Here is a 20,063-nt window from a genome sequence, read left to right on the forward strand (position 1 = left end):
CTGATGCTATAATTAATCTAAGTGTTAATGATGTTCAACTTGTGAACAGTATACATGTATTTCAGACACCTTCGTTTTTGTTCCTTTTCCTGCTTAGCTTACCCTGCATGCTTTCTGGGGCAGGGTTTCAGGAGAGAACAAAGCATGTCTCAAAAGTGAGACATCCCAAGAGCTCCTCAGAGTTACTTAGTGTCTCTGATACGAACCTACTTCTTAGGTGTCTGTTTTGCATCAGAAACAAATGATCCTAAGGTTTGCTTTACTTTAGCGTTATGTATAATAAAAGTTCAGATTTATCCGCATTAATGTGCCTTTCAAATTGGTCCAATGTGTTTACTGACTGCTGTTTACATATGAAAGCTCACTGTAATTAATTAGGTTCTCTAGCATCTTGGTGAGATGGGAAGCACTGGAAAAATCTGGTTACTGAATACTCCAGATGGGGCCACACAATTCACATTGTGTCCACAACGATCCAAGTATAGATTCCTAGAAGAGTAAAAATGAGATTAGTTTACCGATGAGCTCCTCTGTCCCTCATTTCTTCACCAAGTCTTATATTTCACCTAAGACTCAAGTTTACATTTATCCTCCCGTAGTAAAGAAAGCTGTATTTCCTTTCAGGTACAAGTGCCTCTGTGATGCAGGCTGGGTTGGCATCAACTGCGAAGTGGACAAAAATGAATGTCTTTCTAACCCATGTCAGAATGGAGGAACTTGTGACAATCTGGTGAATGGATACAGGTGTACTTGCAAGAAGGGTTTTAAAGGTGAAAACAGAAGTGCATATTTCTATCTCCCTTTATGCCTTTTTCTTATTGCATATTCTTGGACTTCTTCCTTTCCCTTTCTTTGTTCCTATTCACTCTTATAGCAAACATAATTTGAGAACTTAATATTTATAAGAACTTAATGTTTTTACACTTGGGAAATAAAAACGTAAAGAGATACCAATTCTATTAGCAGAGAGGTGAGCTACAGAACTATTTAAGGTGAGCAGCTAGGATTCCACTTATACAACTCTGGACAGGTGTTCTAATTGTAAGCTCCCTGGTGCCGGTTTGATTCTATGGTAATTCAAAAGAGATTTGTAGAGAGTAGAATGAGAATATTGTCTTACTATAATTATGAGAACAGTCATGCCGTGGAAGAATCTGTGTGTTCCCAGACACCTTCCAACAAATTATCTTACACATTGAGATAACCTAAACATGTAGTCTACCTGTGGCCTTCTGGAAAAATGTATTATAGTGGCTGTTGTATAAAATCCATTTTTGAGTTGCCATTATATTTCCACCATCAACTTTCTCTTAGAAACTCATGAGAGTGAAATCTGTGGGTGTATCATTTATTTTGTACTCCTCTATCCACTTGGCCTTTAATTTCCCTACTCAAAAATTGTGCCAGGCTACCATGATATATCAGTATGTTTCAGGGTCAGTTTATTTGATTATTTGAAAATTTTACCGACCACTGTTTACATATGTTCCAGGGTCAGTTTATTTACTTAGTTATGTATTTGAAAATTTTCTGAGACTATATTTTAGTCATTAATTTTCTGACATATTACATTTGCAAAGAAATTTAGAAATGCTTTTATTTCTTTGTCTAATCGAGACTTGCTGATCAATGAACAAAATAAAAATCAAAATGTAAAATCCAAAGTTGTGTGGCTGATGAGTAGCAGAGTAAACTTTGAACCCAGACCCGTGTATTGCCAGACCACCATTTTTTTAATTTACAGTGCTTATAGTTCCTCTATCTTGAGGCTCTCGGGTACTGTCCTATCCCATTGATACTTCCTCTTTTTCATAGTGGGAATAGATGGCATGTCTTGGATCAGGGGAAAACAGTTTTATGGCTTTAGGAAGTACTGCTACATTAATAGTAGAGACTATGTATATGAAAAAGTGGGCATAAACCAGAGACTTTGATTAATATCTGAAAAAAAAAAATTATCCCTTGAGGCACTTGGGCAGCTCAGCCGGTTGAGCACCTGACTCTTGATTTTACCTCAGGTCATGATCTCACAGTTCTGGGATTGAGCCCTGCATGGGTCTCCACACTCAGCAGGAAGTCTGTTTGAGATTCTTTCCCTCTGCCCTTCCCCCTGCTCATGTTCTCTCCCCATCTCTCTCCCAAATAAATGAATAAATCTTAAAAAAAAATATCATCCCTTGATTAATTATACCCCCTTTTAGGCTCTGTCCAGCTGCTTTGTACAGAGAGAGTTAATATTTATATACAGCAGCAGAGTTTTAACATAAATGAGCTTCTTGGTCCATTATTGAGGAATTACTTGTATTTGAAGGTGCATTCAACCTTTAGACTATTAGAATATACTTTTTCTATTCAACTTTTTGAGTGTGTTTTACTGACTGACTGTATGTCATGGACTTGCCACTGAAATGAATGAACCAGTGTTCCAGTGGCCTAAAGAAATTCAGTTTCTAAAGCAGTTAATATTTCCCATGAGGGGCACCTGGGTGGCTCAGTACATTAAGTGTCTGCCTTTGGCTCAGATCATGATCCTGGGGTCTTAGAATCAAGCCCCAAAACCAGCTGCCTGCTCAAGGGGGAGCCTGCTTCTCCCTCTCTCCCTCCCCCCGACTTGTGTGTGCGCTCTCTCTCTCAAGTAAATAAATAAAATCTAAAAAATATATTTACCATGAAGAGGTTTGCTTAGTAATTTAGATAATGAGGAGCTAACAAAGTTCTCACTATTTGGGGGTTTTCCCTTTTTCTGTTACAGGCTATAACTGTCAAGTGAATATTGATGAATGTGCTTCAAATCCATGTCTGAACCAAGGAACCTGCTTTGATGACATAAGTGGCTATACTTGCCACTGTGTGCTGCCATACACAGGTGAGTTCTGCAGGTGAAAGGACCAGAGGGAATGCATGTTGCCTTGTCGTTCTAAACCCCTGAGTCTCAGAGACAGGGTCTGTGGGGCAGTGGTGCTGCTCTGAGGAATCAGTCCCTGGTCAACCATCCTGCCCTCATTGACTAGATCTTGAGCCCTGACAAAACCCTGTGGCCTTCCTAGATGCAACTGATAAGGGAACTCATTTGCCTTCTTTGTACTTTGGGGTTTAAAGTATTCTTTAAAATTATGTATGGCTGCTGGTTTCATTCATTATCTTAAGGGACCCAGTGTTGTCATGACCTGTGTTCTTAGTCTTAGTTCAATAATACAACAACCACCACTTACTGAAAATTTACTGTATGCCAGACACTTTGTATATTTTGGATTCCTTAATCTAGTATTCACAATAATTCTGCAAAGTAGAAGGTCCTATGACCATTTTATGCTGAGGCAAAGAGAAGTTACCTGCTGAAAGTCACATTGGTAAGTGGTAGATTTGCCCCTCAGTCTGTCTCAATCCAAAGTTCGTGCTCTTAACAGCCCTTCTTCTCCTTACATTCAGTACCACTACGTCTCCCTCAGAGAGGTATTGCCGCTTGGATGGCGATTCCACACATAGAAGACATGGGTGTTACTTCATTTCGTATCAAGTGTTCTTTGCTTCAGGTGGTATTTTAGGAGTGTGCTTGGACATTTATTTCTTCTTTCTATTTCCCTGCCTCATTACTGCTGTCTTGTGGTTGTATTTGTGTGGCTTGTTTACCTCTTCATCATCCATTTTCTTGATCTGTGGAGAACAAAACAGAAACATGGATGATGGCTTTGCATGTTTCTCCAGTATGCAGCATGTAGGCAGGAGCATGGCTGAGTTCTTACTCCCCTGGTGGGCTGTTTGTAGTAGCTGTTACTAGTGACTCTAGCTATTAAGAATGGCAGAGTGGCCAAAACCATAACTCTGTTACCCAAAAGACTTAATGCTACATTGTTACTTAGCCCCTCTTTAGAAGAAATGTTCATGGAGGCAAATTGCATTTACCATGCTCCTTGATAAAATGGAAGTTATTGGATATCCCTAGCTATCCCCAGACAAAGGATATCTAAAAAATACATTCCATAATGATAGCACTAATCACATTTGTTGATAGTAAGAAGAGTATCTCCCAGCCAGAAAAACTGATACTTGATGGCTGCAGGGAGATATAAGCAAGTATCACTATGCTCAGTTATATCATAGGCTTACCTGAGTGTGATGTAGGTGTGAAAATATTTATTTTGTCTTCTTGCTATTCAGATACTGTAAGAATATTTGACTCTATGCTGGCTATTGGTTTTTCTTCACATTAGGATCCCAATAAAGAATTTACTGTGTATGAAGTTTGGGAAATTATGTTAGACTGAAAATGTATGTAGATTAAAATTTCAGTGCTGAGTGTAGGTAAGGGTTCTGTCATTGGGCTTTGCCAGCATGAAGGGAACTAAACAATATTGCCTTCTCTTGCGAGCCACTATTCTGACCAGATACCTTAAAAACTGGTTGGGTATGTTGGTAAAAATTAATGGTAATTTTTTTTCTTTCTGAATATGAAATTTTAGAATGGAATTTTAAGTTCAGTTAGTTGTAACTTGACTTTAAAAAAAAAACCTCTTTTCCTTTTAATAAAACCATTCTCCCCCAACCGCCCCCCATGCTGGAAGCTTATATTCAGTATGCTAAGGAAAGAAATATTGGTATGCAAATATCAATGTCATGTTGTTGATGTTGGCATAAGGAGACATGTTACCAGGCAGTCAGAATTACCTCACTCTTTCTTGCTTCCCATGGCCTTCTGATCAACTTTGTTGCCTTCTGGAACAGGCTAGCAGAGGTGGTGAGGAGAGGGAGGCTGTGTTGTTGTTTCTTCCTGGCTCACATGAAAGAGGATCTGTGTGGCTGAGCTTCTGAGTGGCTGACTCTTAGCAATGGAGATGCAGAAACTATCGCATTTGACTGATGCAGGTGTCCCAATCCACGATAATAACTACCCATGATAGTAAAGACAGGAGGAGCCCAACAGTTGTTGAGTGTTCACTCTATGTGCCAGCCTCTATGCTAATAAAGACTTGGTAAGCGTTTTTTTCAGTTAGTCCTCAAAAAGCATCTATAAGTTATATACCATCCTGGTTCTCATTTTGCTTCTGTGGAAGGCTCAGAGCAGATAAATAACTTGCCTGATGTCACACAGTTAGTAATCAAGCTAGAGCTAAGACTCAAAGGACCTAGGGGTCTCAGATTCCAAAGTTCCAAAGACCTTAGACTTGGATTCAGAGAGCATCCTTTGGTATAGAATTTGCAAGATTTCAGTTTCCTTGGCTATTTCTCTAAATTCTGTCATTTGCTTTACAGGCAAGAATTGTCAGACGGTGTTGGCTCCCTGTTCCCCAAACCCATGTGAAAATGCTGCTGTTTGCAAAGAGGCACCAAATTTTGAAAGTTACACCTGCCTGTGTGCCCCTGGCTGGCAAGGTAACAATACAGGAGTTAGAGAAGGCAAAAGTTTTAAACAAAGTGGTCAGATCTTCAGATTGACATTGAAGGCCCAGGTCTTCTGAGCCCTGCCCATCATCAAGAAACCCTGCCTTTGTGTAGGAGTGCTAATTGGCATGACTTAGAAAGCCTTTTTCATTTTCATGTCTTTGGGGCCCCCTAGTGGCTGGAAGACTCCGGCCTGAGTCTGAAACCAAGATGTTCTAAGGCAGTTTTACCACCTGGACAAAACTTGCCCCAAATAATTTATAACAATTATAAAAAATATTTGTGCCCTTATAAAAATAAGGGCACAAAGCCTTACAGGACTTCCCAAAGCAGGAGACCAACCAGAATATCCCCATCTTCCACAGCTGAAGCTCGGATGCCCCATACATTTCAGGGGCCTTGCCTTCCAAAGACAGGACCATTCATTGCACCTGTATTTCTAGGTCAGCGATGTACAATTGACATTGATGAGTGTGTCTCCAAGCCCTGCATGAACCACGGTCTCTGCCATAACACCCAGGGCAGCTACATGTGCGAGTGTCCTCCAGGCTTCAGTGGTATGGACTGTGAGGAGGACATCGATGACTGTCTTGCCAGTGAGTATACCAGCTAGCTCCGCCCCTTGAGGCATACAGGGAGCAGAGCAGAGCCCCATCAAGACAGTTGCCTCTCCGTGCTGAGACTGGCCATCCCAACAGTTTATCATGTGTCTTTAATATTAGGATTTTTCAAATCTTCTTTCAAAGCTCATGACTTTAGGAGTTGAGGGAATAAATCTCTTTAAGCATTCCCTTACTGATTTTTATATACTGATAAAGTGGGGACAATGCTGTGATAGGTTTTTTTTTTTAAGCAGATCTATTGAGGTATAATTAATATGAAGTGTACTGCCAATATTTTAAATGTATAATTTGGTAAGTTTTGACATTTGACGACCGAAATCATCTCTAAAGAAAATGAACATATCCATCCCCCTAAAAATATTTTCATTTTTAATTTCTCTTCCTTTCCCCTTCCCTGTCCCAGGCAACCAGGGATCTACCTCTGTCACTACAGATTTACCTGCATTTTTTTAAATTTTATGTAAATCGAATCATCTCATGCGAGCTTTTTTTAGGAGAGGAAATATGACTTATGTCATTTAGCATATTATTTGAGACTCATCTGTGTTACATGTATTAACAATTCATTCTATTTTATTGCTAAGTAGTATTCCATTATTTGGATATTATATATATATATATATATATATATATACACACTATAATTCACATTTAGCTTTTTTAAAGTTTGGGAATATTATTAATAAAGCTGCTGTGAGTGAGTCTATGGAGACATGTGATTTTATTTCTCTTAAGTAGATATCTAGAAGTGGAATAGATGAATTATGTCGTAGGTATGTTTCACAATATAGCCAAAATGTTTTCCAAGATAGTTTTACCATTTTCATTCCCAAAAGCACTGTTTGAGAGTTCCAGGCGAACCACATCCTCAAGAACATTTGGATGTGATTGCCCTTAATTTTAGCCTTTCTAGTGGCTGTATATGGTATCTAACAATGGTTTTAACTTGAATTTCCCCACTTATTAATATTATGAACATCTTTTCATGTGCTTATTCATCAGCCACCTATATTACTTGCTCTACTACCTATTCCAAACTTTTGTTCACTTGAATAATTGGATTGTTTGTCTTATTACTGAGTTGAGTTCTTTATATTCTACATACAATTTCTTTGTCAGATATTTGCCTTAAAATTATCTTCTCCCAATTATAGCCTCTGTTTTGACTGTCTTTTGAAGAGGAAGAGTTTAATTTTGATGAAATTCAATATAATCATTCAGAGTTCATCTTTCTAGTATGTTGTTTAACAAACCTTTGCCTAACCCAAGATCACTGAGGTCTGTCTCCTTTGATTTCTTCTAAAGATTTTATACTTTTTAGCACTGTGTAAGTCCACAATCTATTTTGAGATAATTTTTACATGTAGTGTGGGTTTTAAAGGTTTTAAAGAGTAATTTTGTGTGGTAATCTTGCTAACCTCACTTATTAATTCTAGATTAGTTTAGCTTCTAGTTTAGTTTACCTTTTCAGGATTTTTTTTTTTCTTTTACAGATAATCATGTTATCTCTGAATAAGTATAGCCAAATACATTTTTATTTCTTTTTCAATCTGTATACATTTTGTTTTTCTTGCATTATTATCCTGGCTAGGACTTTTAGTAAATGCAGAATAGAAATGGTAAGAGAAGCAAATCCTTCTTTGTTCTGGATTCTGGGGCAGGGAGAAGCATGTATATAGTCTTTTGCCACTAAGTATGACATTACTTGTAGGTTTGGGGGTTTTTTGGGTTGTTTTGTTTTGTTTTGTTTTTGGTCTTCTAACAAATTGAGAAATTTACCATATACTCCTGGTTTGCTGAGAGTTTTTTTTTCTTTGTACAGTGAATGAATGTTGATGAATGTTGATTTTTTTCAAATGATTTTTCTTTATCTGTTAAGGGAGTAATATATTTTTTTTTTATGTAGGTGAATTGTGTTAATTGATTTTCAAATGTTAACCTAACCTTAAATTCCTGGAATAAATTCTACTGGTCTTTATGTATTATCTCTCTCATATTTATTGGATATGATTTTAAAGTTTTGTTATGAATTTTTGTGTCTATGTTCATGAAGGATATTGTTCCCCAACTTTGTTTTGCTATGTTTGTATGGTTTTGGTAAGAGGGCAATGCTGGCCTCAGAACCAATTGGGAATCGGTTCCTCTCTATTTACTGAAAGAGTTTGTGTATAGTTGGTATTACATCTACTAAATATCTAGGTCTGGAACTTTCTTTCTTAGGTTTTAACTATAAATTTAATGTCTTTAATAAATATATTTATTCAGGATATCTATTTTTTTATGGAGCTTTGGTAATTTGTATCTTTCAGGGAATGAGTTTTACTTTCTCTAAATTGTCAGAATTATTGGCACTCATAATATTCCTATATTGTACTTTTACTGTAAGATCTCTGGTGATTTCCTTTCATTGATTTCAGATATTGGTAATTTACATCTCTCTTTTCTTTGTGATTGCTCTTGGTAGAAAGTTATTGATTTTAGTAATCTTTTTAGTGAACCCATTTTTAGTTTCATATTTTTCTCAGTTGGTTTGCTGTTTTCTAATTCATTGATTTCTGGTCTTTATTCTTCCTATTTTGGATCTAGCTTGCCCTTCTTTTTCTAGTTTAAGATGAAAGCATAGACCATTAATTTTATTTCTTTCTACTTTTCTAACATAATAAACATTTAGCGCCATATGTTTTTTTTTCCCAAAACACTGATTTAACTGTATTTCACAAATTTTGATATATCATGGTTTGTTTTTTTTTTTTTTTTTTTTTTTTTTTCAGAATACTTTCTAATTTCCAGTTTGATTCGTTCTTTGACTCAAAAATTATTTGGAAGTGTGTTCTTTAATTCCAAATCTTTTTTATCAAGTTTTTAATCTTAATTCTGTTATAATTAAAATACATTGCTCTATTAGTTTTAGTTATACAATATAGTGATTCAACAATCCTACACATTACTTAGTGCCCATCATAGTAAGTGTACTCTTTAATCCCCATCTCCTGTTTCACCCATCTGCCCACCTACCTCCCCTCTGGTAACTCTAAAGTAAAAAGAGTCTGTTTCTTGCTTTCTTTCTCTCTCTCTCCTTTTCTCTTTCTCTTTTCCCTTTGCTCACTCGTTTGTTTTCTTAAATTACACATATCAGTGAAATCATATCCATATGGTATTTGTCTCCAACTTATTTTGCTTAGAATTACATTCTCTAGCTCCATCTATGTTGTTGCTAATTCCAAGTGTCTTTTGTTGTTGATTCCTTCCAGATAGTTTTGTTATGATATCTAGTTTAATTCCATGTGATCAGAGAAGATACTTTGCATTATTTGGATTATTTTAAATGTATTAAATCGTACTTTATGGCCTAGTCTGTGGTCTGTTTTGGTAAGTGTTCTGTGTGCACTTGAAATGAATGTCTGTTTTGCTGTTTCTTGGTGTGTTCTATAGCTGTTACTAATTCAAATTAGTTAATAGTATTTTTAGGTCTTCCCTGATTTTCTTTCTGCTTATTCTATAAATTAGTGATTTTTTTTAAAGATTTTATTTAATTATTTGACAGAGATCACAAGTAGGCAGAGAGGCAGGCAGAGAGAGAGAGGAGGAAGGAAGCAGGCTCCCTGCTGAGTAGAGAGCCTGACTTGGGGCTCAATTCCAGGACCCTGGGAACATGATCTGAGCCGAAGGCAGAGACTTTAACCCACTGAGCCACCCAGACGTCCCTATAAATTAGTGAAATTGATGTCTCTCACTATTATTGTGTATTTGTCTATTTCTCCTGATAATTCTGTCAGTTTTTGCCTAATGTATTTTGAAGCTCTGGTTTTAAGTACATAAACATCTAAGATTGTTATGTTCTCTTGAAGAATTGAGTCTTTGTTATGAAATAACCTTGTTTAACCCTTGTAATATTCCTTGTTCTGAAGTCTCCTTTGTTTGATATTAATGTAACTACCCTCCCTTTCTTTTGATTATTATTGGGTATTCTTTCCATCCTTTTCCTTTTGGCCTATCTGTGTCTTTAAAGTGTGTTTTTTTTTATAGAGACCATATATTGAGTCTTGCTTTTTCTCTCTGATATGACAGTGTCTCACTTCTAATTGAGGTGTTCATGCCATTTAAACTGAGTTCAATATTTGCCATCTTGCATTTTACTTTATCTTTTTCCTTCTCTTTCCATTTCCCTCTCTTTTTTTGCCTTCGTTTGAAATAATTGAACATTTTTTGGATTACATTTTATTTCCCCACTGGCACATTAACTGTATTTTTTTTTTTTTTTGGTGGTGGTGGTGGCAGTGGTTTTGGGTTTGCAGTATGCAACTCTAACTGATTACCTTCAACTCTACTACTTTATATTGCACATAAAAACCTTATAACAGTATGCTTATACTTTCACTCCTGCCTTCTGTTCCATTTTGTCATAAATGTATCATAATCCCTCAAAATATTATTTTTGCATCAAATGGTCAATTAATTTTTCAAGAGATGTAAAAATAAATTAACAACCTTTATACATAACAACATATTTATAGTTTCTGGTGTTTTCCATTCTTTTGCATAGATCTGCATTTCTGTCAAGTTATCACTTTCCTTCAGCCTGAAGAAATTAATCTAATAATTATTGTAGTGCTTATCTCCTAGTGATTAATTCTTTCTGCCTTTCTGTGTCTGAAAAGGTTTTTATTTTGGCTCAGTTTTCAAAGATATTTTCATAGGGAGTAGAATTCTAAGTTGACTTTTCCCTCTGGCACTGTCAAGTCATCCTTCCATTCTTTTCTACCTTGCATTTTTTCTGAGCAGCAATCTGCGATAATTCTTATATTTGTTTCTTTATATGTTATTTTCTCTCCTTTAGCTGTTTTTAAGGTATTTTCTTTCTACTGATTTTTAGCAGTTTGACTCTGATGCCCCTTATTGTTCTTCATGTTCCTTTTGGAGGGGGGTTTCATTGACATTTTTGGATATATGGGTCCAGATTTGGAAAATATTCCAGCACTGTTTTTTTCAAAACTTTTTTGCTCCCCTTTACAAATTTCATCATACATCTGTTAGGCTGCTTGAAGTTGTCTCTCTGTTCAACAATACTATATTTTATTTATTTTTTTAGAGTTTTTTCCCTCAGTGTTTCATTTTAGATAATTTTATTATTTGAAGATATTTTGATATATCTTCAAGTTCACTAGTCATTTCCTCTATAGTGTTCTGTTTGCTGCTAATCTCATTCAATATTATTTTTTTTCTTCATTGTATTTCTATCTCTAGAAGTTTGATTTGAGTCTTTCTTTATACCTTTATCTCTCTCCATGTCATGTTCATGCTTTCTTCTTCTTCTTGAACATACAGAGTATGTTTATCATAGTTGTTTTATGGTCCTCACATTGAATCTACCATATGGGAAATTCCTGGATCTGTTTTTTTTTTTTTTTTAAAGATTTTATTTATTCATTTGACAGAGATCACAAGTAGGCAGAGAGGCAGGCAGAGAGAGGAAGGGAAGCAGGCTCCCCACTGAGCAGAGAGCCCGACGTGGGGCTCGATCCCAGGACCCTGAGATCATGACCTGAGCCGAAGGCAGAGGCTCTAACCCACTGAGCCACCCAGGTGCCCCCCCGGGTCTGTATCTATTCTTGACTTTTACCTTCATCATGAGTTGTATTTCTTGCTTCTTTGCCTACCAGGTAATTTTTTATTGGATGCTAGACTTTTACAGAGATCTTCAGAGTATTTTCAAGCTTTGTTTTAAGGATCATTTGGAAGCAGTTTTATCCTTTGGGTCTTTTCTTCAGGATTTGTTAGGTCCAGACAGCCTTTAGTCTAGGACTAAAATGGCTCACTACTGAGATAGTATTCTCTGAGGATCCTATTTAGTGCTTAGTTAGGAGGTCTTTTCATTTTGACTGTCATGAACATTAGCTATTCTCATCCTATTGTAAGCTCTTGGGATTGTTCCATCTACATCTTGTCTTTCTGGTTCATTCTCTGGCTTTGACAGTGTCATCACATACATGTGCTATACTCAGTTACTTATCCGTACTCACTGCTTATCAGTACTCAGTTACTTGTGTGGTGATTAAATCATTAAATTTCAAACAAGGTTATCACAATGTGTTAAGAGTAGTGGCACCTAATTCACAGCATACATAATTTCAGATCACCATATGGATGGCACCAAACTAGGTCCTGGCAATGCCAAGGTAGATGAAACTCAGTGTTTACATTCATGAAACTCATAGTCTATTGGCAAAGAAAGATATGCAGACAAATTCAACATTGTGTAGTAAGTAGTGAAGAAAAATATTTCACAGCAGTTGATGGAGAAATTTAAAGGAGTGGGATCAAATTATTTGGATTTCTTTTCCATGTTAATTATTTTATCAGTCAAACTTTTCAGTATTTAAAATTTATAATTATAATAATTCAGTAAGTTATGGTGAGTTTCCTGAAAGACACTATGGAAATTACAGCGTGCTATGCACTGTGGATAAGAAGGAATAATAATGATTTTTACAATTTTTCCAGTAAAGATTGCAGATGAGCCTTAAAGTGGAATTAACCTAATAGATGAATAAGTTTTAAATCAGGACTACATTACCCACCTGTTGTTTAGTTCTCTTTTTATATAGAGGACCAGTCTTTGCAATATATTTTAAGCTCCTTAAGAGCAGGGGCTAACTCTTATTTTTCTTGTTCTGATTTATATGTCATTTATTTCGGAAGACTGTGCCATGATAGAAGCTCAAAATTTGTTGAGTAATTGCTGTGAGCCTAAAGTGTTCTAAAGTTGATCTATGCGATATAGAATTTTTTTTTTAATGTTTCCTGATTCTGCCTAAATCTAGAAAACAAAAACAAACAAGAAAGAGAAGAGGAAAGGAAAGGAAATGAAAGATGAAGGGAGGACAAAGATAGGAAATACAGATCAGCACAGGGGGCTGCTTAGTATATATGCTATCCTACATCACCACTCCCATTACCACATACACCTTTTGAAAATCTTTACTGGTATTTTTGAGATTCTGTATATTGGGAACACATACTTGATTAGCAAATGTGGGCGACCATTATAAATTTTAGGTCTCTTAATTTTGCAAAACTGCTAGTGGTGTATGTGCATAGTTCATTCCAGTTATCAAATAGGCTAAGAATCTCAGGCAACTGTTATTGCATTCATTTTCGTAAATGGAGGAGTCAAGGCAAAATACCTGTAAAGAAAAGTACAAGTAGAGAAAAGTCAGAATTGTTACTGTTCATAGTGTGACTTAGTTCAGGTCACTCACCTTTATTGGTCTAAGATTAAATCGATGCTATAGTTCAGAGCTCTAATTCTTGTGTGTAATGATTTAGATCCTTGCCAGAATGGAGGTTCCTGTGTAGATGGAATGAATACTTTCTCCTGCCTGTGCAATCCTGGCTTTATTGGGGATAAGTGTCAAACAGACATGAATGAGTGTCTGAGTGAACCCTGTAAGAATGGAGGGACCTGTTCTGACTATGTCAACAGTTACACTTGCAAGTGCCAGTTGGGATTTGATGGAGTCCACTGTGAGAACAACATCGATGAGTGCACTGAGAGGTGAGCAACCCATACACTCACAACAGTCACCACTGTCTTATGGGGAGAATGGAGAAAGGAGGGAAAACTACAGAGCACAATGCCGTGGTTGCAGGGCAGGGTAAGGTAGCTACCTGGGTCCCATTCCATTGTCTTCTATTGCCTACTTCCTGATTCCCTGTAGATGTGTAGTTAGCAGGTGAAAGGTCAGAGGTTAAAAAGCTTAGTGGGGCCGACCATCATTTATTTCTAATGCTTAGGGAATAGGAAAAGTTATAATGCTGTTCCATTCTCCTCTTGGCCCCTTGTTCATTTCAGCTGACATTTTAAAATGCCCCCCCCCTTTTTTTTTTTTCAGATTTGTCATTACTCTTTGGTAATTTCCAGGTTTTTTTTTTTTTTTCAACAAGTTTGTTCTGTTTCTCTTTCAGAAATCTAGAGTCCAGACCTACTTATTTAGCATTTTTCTTATAAATTAAATTGACTTAGGGATAAAGTGAAATGTTATACATGGAAAACCACAGGACTGGGTAAAACCTGGAAACCCTCACTTTACAGGTTACTCCTGTAACCTTTTTTGGTTGTAGAAATGAAGCTGGGACTCAGGCTGATTGATACCCAATCTAATTTGGAAAAACAAAATTTATTAGATCTAGGAGTTTAAGATGCTCAGGAGTATTTGCCTCTGTAACATGTTAGATTCTAGGAAACTGACTTTTAAATAGCAGGTCAGAGGAACCAGATTACATAGCTGGCATTGCTTTCTCTGCTTATCAGCTCCTGTTTCAATGGTGGCACCTGTGTCGACGGGATTAACTCCTTCACTTGCTTGTGCCCTGTGGGCTTCACTGGCCCCTTCTGCCTCCATGAGATCAATGAATGCAGTTCTCATCCCTGCCTAAATGAAGGAATATGTGTTGATGGCCTGGGTACCTACCGCTGCACCTGCCCCTTGGGCTACACGGGGAAAAACTGTCAGGTAATTAAATTTCAGCCCACTCAGCTCCCTCAGAGTAGCTGAATATTACACTTATTTTTCTTCTAAGCAGAATAAGCCCTTCCTAAAGGAGAAGATTCTGGCTCTCAGAGGGGATGTCTCTGAGATAAATCTGCATAACTTCTTAACAGCTGGTAGATTCGAAGTGGTGACACTGGCAAGATTATACAGATTTACAAGCATGAGATGGTTGTAACAGGCTAACCAAGAACTGCAGAGAAATACATGTGGAAAATAAGTGCATAGATAGTATTTATGTTGGAAATACAAAAAGGAAGATAACAGTCTAAAGTCTTTTAAGATCAGATACAGTATCTAGGCAGAAAATAATAATTATTATTATGTCTTGCAGTGTTGTAATATTCTCAAAACCAAGCTTGTCACAAGTTTTTTAAATTTATATATGTAAATTTGTTTTACATTTTTATAGACTCTCAGAGCCAACGAGGGCAAACTTTCATTTCTTAAAAGAAGAAACTGAGTCCCAAAGGGGGCAAAGTAATCTTTCCAGAGTTGCATACCAAACAGCATTGTATTTATTTATTTTTATTTATTTTTGATTTATTTATTTGAGAGAGAAAGAACAAATGAATGGGGAGAGGGACAGAGGACAGAGCAAGCAAACTTCCCATTTTGTGTGGAGCTGGACATGGAGCCCGATGTGGGGATTGATCCCAGGACCCTGAGATCATGACCTGAGCCAAAGTCAGATGCTAACTGAGCCATCCAGGCACCCCACATTGTATTTAATTTTATGCTATTTTTACCTCTTAATGATAGGATGATAGAATAACAGAACTCCAGAGAATTTAGAACTAAGTGGCCAAATTTAACTAGACTTACAGGGTGCATTTCAGTTAGGCTTTGGTTATATTGGACATGCAAATAACCCACTTCTGCATATTAAATTAAACAGCTTGATGCCGATTCTGTGGATCAGAAGGACATTCTTCCTTGGGCTCTTGCTCATTCTCACAGTGTGAGGTTACATGTAGCAGGGCGTGCTCCACCCAAACACTCTGGCCCCTTCTTTCACAGACACTCCATGAGTGTGACCGTGCTCTCCCCGGGGATCAAGTCACCACATGAGAGTTATGGAGTTATGGGACTAGTCCGCTCATATTCTTTGCCTCGTGTTTTTCATAAGCCTGATTTTCTCCCCTCTAAGTAAGCTTTGTGACAACTTTTAGGTTTATTAACAGGCTTTAAGTCCTTTTACTCGTATTCACCTGGATAGATTTGACTGAGACCCATGTAGATTTCTCCCACAGAATTAGCACAGGTGTTATGGACCTGTCTGACAGCTGTAATTTCTTTCTTTCTAGCTGTGGAGGGTGGCTACAGATCTGGACATAATCATAACATAGGGAATAGCTTAAACTATTAGGTTCCCTCAAATGCTTAAACTTCTGTGGTAAGAGCTTTTTAAATAGCAGAGCTAAGAAGAATTAGACTATGTAAAATGATTGGATTACCTGAGAACATTGGACTATTTTAAGATGTGACTGAGGGCTCTTTTTTTTTTTTTTTAATTAGTGTGCTCTCCTTTGATTCTTAAAATTCAGTGTGTGTGACTTATTTTCTTCTTTTTTGATATTTGGATGTTGCTGTATCCTTCTGTTTCAGACCCTGGTGAACCTCTGTAGTCGGTCTCCATGTAAAAACAAAGGTACTTGCATTCAGGAAAAAGCAGAGTCTCGGTGCCTGTGTCCATCTGGATGGGCTGGTGCTTACTGTGATGTGCCTAATGTGTCCTGTGAGGTGGCAGCTTTCCACAGAGGTGAGCTCTGTCCCTTCAGGCTCCAGGGTCACTCCCCAAAGTATTGGCCAACTAGCTGCATTTTAAGGAAGATATTGTTAATCATGGGAGCGCAGACAGTGGTTGGTGGGCAGGGCTCTACAGAAAGGGTCTGAGATGGAAGGTGAAAAGGCAGAGGCACAGGCTTAGAGATTCCAAAAAGAAATGTATGTAAAATGAAATGAAGGTATATTCCACTTTCAAGACTTACTTCTTCTCTTTTCTTTCTTTTTTTTTTTAAGATTTACTTATTTATTTTAGAGAGAGCGAGGGATGGGGAGGGGAGAGTGGAGAGGGAGAGAGAGTCTCAAGCAGACTCCATGCTCAGCATGGAGTCTAACATGGGCTCCATCCCACAACTCTGAGATCACTGCCTGAGTGAAGTCAAGACCCGGACACCTAACTGAGCCCCCCAGATTCCCAGGGCTGGTTTATTTTCAATATAAATCTGGTGCTGAGGGTCATGAACTAGATAAGAATACAATTAGTTGGTCTGAACCTGACACATGTGCTCTTCTGTGATGTTTCTTCCCATACTCGGTTTCCTAGGGGTGTCCACTGACCACCTGTGCAAACACTCTGGTGTCTGCATCAATGCTGGCAACTCGCATCACTGCCAGTGCCCCCTGGGCTACACCGGGAGCTATTGTGAGGAGCAGCTTGATGAGTGCTCGTCCAACCCTTGCCAGCATGGAGCCACCTGCAGGGACTTCATCGGCGGGTACAGATGTGAGGTAAGATGAGTGGGCAGATGTCAGAGACCTCCCAAAGATGGCACAGGTCTTGTGAACACCAGCATACTGAAGATAGCTACTTGTGACTTATTTTTACAATTGATAGATGTGTTTTTTAACCAATCACCATTATATATTGTTTACCAACCACCACCAGTTTCCATCCCCTTGTATAATAAGTTCACATGGCTCTAGTAAGGTATTTTTATAGAGGTCTGAAGCCATCTCACTTGCATAGAGTCGCCTCAGGATTCAGAGCCAACTTTCACTGCCAGAGTGCATTTCACAGGCCGGTAGCTCAGTGGCCCCTGGCACTTTCCTGAATAGCAGCTGAGATAGGAGAAGCCACTTTGAGGTGTGTCCCGAAGTTGCTTAGCCTGTTCCATGTAGCATCATACTAAGTATGACATGTATATATCTGAGGAAGTGTGTGTCTCTGAAGGAACATGGCACTGTCTTCCTGATGGTTGCGCTGATAATGGGTAGAGCAAGATGTAAACAAGACACCAGAGACTTGTATTTGACACCAATTCAGGCCACCCAGGACCACTGAGAAAAGCTTTACTTCTCATAAATGAGCTAAAGATGGTCTCTTTATACTGGCCCTGCAGTTATTCCTTCAGAGAAGGCTGAGACCTGTTAGTTCAAAAGCCACCAGGACCAAACTAAAATTTTTTACACATCCAGTTTTTCTAAAAATAGCCCTAATAAAGCATGTTTTCAGCCACGTAGAGCCTTTCTGCTTTGCATAGTCTACAAAACTACACCCAATATCTGCAAGCCATAGGTAAGCCCCAGGACCTGAAGACCCCAGGCCAGTGCTGCCCTTCAGAACTCTCTGACCCAAAGACTGGGGCCTGGCTGCACGAAACATGTAGGCCCCCTCTCTGTTACCCCCTTCCCTTGGAATTCACTTGCCCTTCTTTCCTTATCTTCTTGTCTGCTCTGGACAGTCTCATGCTGTGAGGGATGCCCGCACATGCAAACCTGTCAAAGTATTACCCAATAAAGCCACTTCACAGTCAGGGTTTTTTTCCGTGATCAGTCCTGAAATCCCTCAAACCCCTATGTCTGCTATGTTAGCTAACACGACCCCTCCCCCATCTCAGCCAGTTTCTCATACATATGTGTGGTTTCTTGAATCTAGAGATCAATAAATGCAGTGTGTTTACTACTGTCCACACATACTGTTGGACTGAGTCACAGGGTCCTCATCACATACCAAGGAATGCATATTTGAAAGATGGGAAAACCTAAGTTGAGGAGTGATGAAAGTTTTGCACAAGCGTCAACTCTGAAATATCCCTCAGATTGTTGAGTCCTTGCCTTTGTTATAAAGTGGCTTTTCAGCTGGAAGATGTCAGTATTAGTATGCTGCAAGTTGGTCCTGCACCAGATGATTGGTAGGGCGTGTGATGGTCTGGAGAAGCATATAAGAGCTGGGTGGGGGCCCAGGGTGGGCAGAGGTATACAGCAACCTTCCGGATTTCATTTGCTCTGGTGGTCTATTTCCAACAATGGTCCAATGTTTCTTCCTATTCGCTTGTTCCTATCAGTGTGTCCCAGGGTATCAGGGCGTCAATTGTGAGTATGAAGTAGATGAGTGCCAGAATCAGCCATGCCAGAACGGAGGCACCTGTGTCGACCTTGTGAACCACTTCAAGTGTTCCTGTCCACCAGGCACTCGAGGTATGACATCAGCCCTGCACGTCTCCATCTAGGGTATTTTTCTTATCTTATAAATCCATTTTTAGTGTGGAGGAGGTTTTAAAAAATTAAGCATTTAGTTCTGGATTCCGGTAACTCAGGCCATTGCACTCTCTCATCTCTTGCCTAGCTCTGATGTTCTGACTCATGTTCTCAGTCCTTTCTGGTTGTTGATGACATCTTATGTTCCATGAAACACGGAATGTGGAAATGATGCAGTGTTGCAACAAGATTAGCCTGGTTAGCAAGATTTCTTGGTGCTTCAAGGGAAAATAACTAGTGGTCTCTTAAATAGATAATTCACATTTACTAGCTTCTGTATTTTTTTTTTAAGATTTTATTTATTTATTTGACAGACAGAGATCACAAGTAGACAGAGAGGCAGGCAGAGAGAGAGGGGGAAGCAGGCTCCCTGCTGAGCAGAGAGCCCGATTCGGGACTCGATCCCAGGACGCTGGGATCATGACCTGAGCTGAAAGCAGAGGCTTTAACCCACCGAGCCACCCAGGTGCCCACTAGCTTCTGTATTTTTTAAAACTTGCCAGGTATTGCCTCCATAAGGTGGGGGATTGAATGAAATGAAAACATTTGCCTATTTTCATAAGCCCAGGTGTGGAAGGTGATGCCCTAAGGCTGTAACTAAGAATTGCAGTAAAGCCTACGGAGTCTAACCCTAGACTGAACGATGGGGCATCAGTCTACTGTGGGCATTGCCCCTGCCTCTGAACAATCTTCTGGAGAGAGCTTGGAGTATTCTTTGTTAGAAGAGGTGTAGTTATAACCGTTCTGAGCAGCCTGTAAAAACAAAAAAGCTGAGCCCATCCACAATGGTGAGAAATTCATCTCAGTGTTGAAGAGAATAGAATATCAGGGAAGTATTTATACTTTCTTAGACATTTGTGCAGTGAACTTTGATAATTTACCTTCCTTGAGTTCAGGGTTTGGCTAACTTAAAATAGGAAAGTACCCCACTGATAGGATAGTTATCAAGCAATGAGGTTAAAGGGGAAGAGAAAACTCAAGAGAAACAGCCTTTAAATACAGGAAGATTTGTCCTGTGAAAAGGGGAGTAGTTCTCTGCTCTAGAAATCAATAGTTGAAAGAGAAGTAGAAGTGATTTTGATTCATTATTAGTTTGTTCCTTTTAATATTTTTACTCTTGACGACAAGCTCCGATTCTGGTGGCAGATGAAACCTCAGATCTCAGTGGCTTGACACAACAACGTTTGTCACTCAAAGTTGGAGCGTCTCTCTCTGTATTTTAGCTATGAGGTTGCAAGCACTTGGCCTC

General features: G+C 38.5%; 1 protein-coding gene across 8 annotated transcripts in view; it reads left to right on the forward strand.

The window, feature by feature from the left end:
* The window catches only part of NOTCH2 (notch receptor 2), a 195,036-nt gene that overhangs the window by 155,169 nt on the left and 19,804 nt on the right, over positions 1–20,063 (forward strand). For 5 of the 8 annotated variants that reach the window (XM_032881302.1, XM_032881298.1, XM_032881299.1 and 2 more), the window contains 9 exons: positions 625–770; positions 2,753–2,866; positions 5,251–5,370; positions 5,823–5,975; positions 13,329–13,557; positions 14,314–14,515; positions 16,160–16,313; positions 16,881–17,065; positions 18,622–18,754. In XM_032881302.1, coding sequence (XP_032737193.1) covers positions 625–770; positions 2,753–2,866; positions 5,251–5,370; positions 5,823–5,975; positions 13,329–13,557; positions 14,314–14,515; positions 16,160–16,313; positions 16,881–17,065; positions 18,622–18,754 — 1,436 coding nt within the window. Of the gene's footprint in view, positions 1–624; positions 771–2,752; positions 2,867–3,265; positions 3,351–3,429; positions 3,534–5,250; positions 5,371–5,822; positions 5,976–13,328; positions 13,558–14,313; positions 14,516–16,159; positions 16,314–16,880; positions 17,066–18,621; positions 18,755–20,063 lie in introns of those variants that run through there. The other 3 variants (XM_032881303.1, XR_004385424.1, XM_032881305.1) reach the window with 3 other exon arrangements.

This window comes from Lontra canadensis, unplaced genomic scaffold, assembly GCF_010015895.1.
Source record: "Lontra canadensis isolate GAN:19392208 unplaced genomic scaffold, GSC_riverotter_1.0 scaffold75, whole genome shotgun sequence".
NCBI lineage: Eukaryota > Metazoa > Chordata > Mammalia > Carnivora > Mustelidae > Lontra > Lontra canadensis.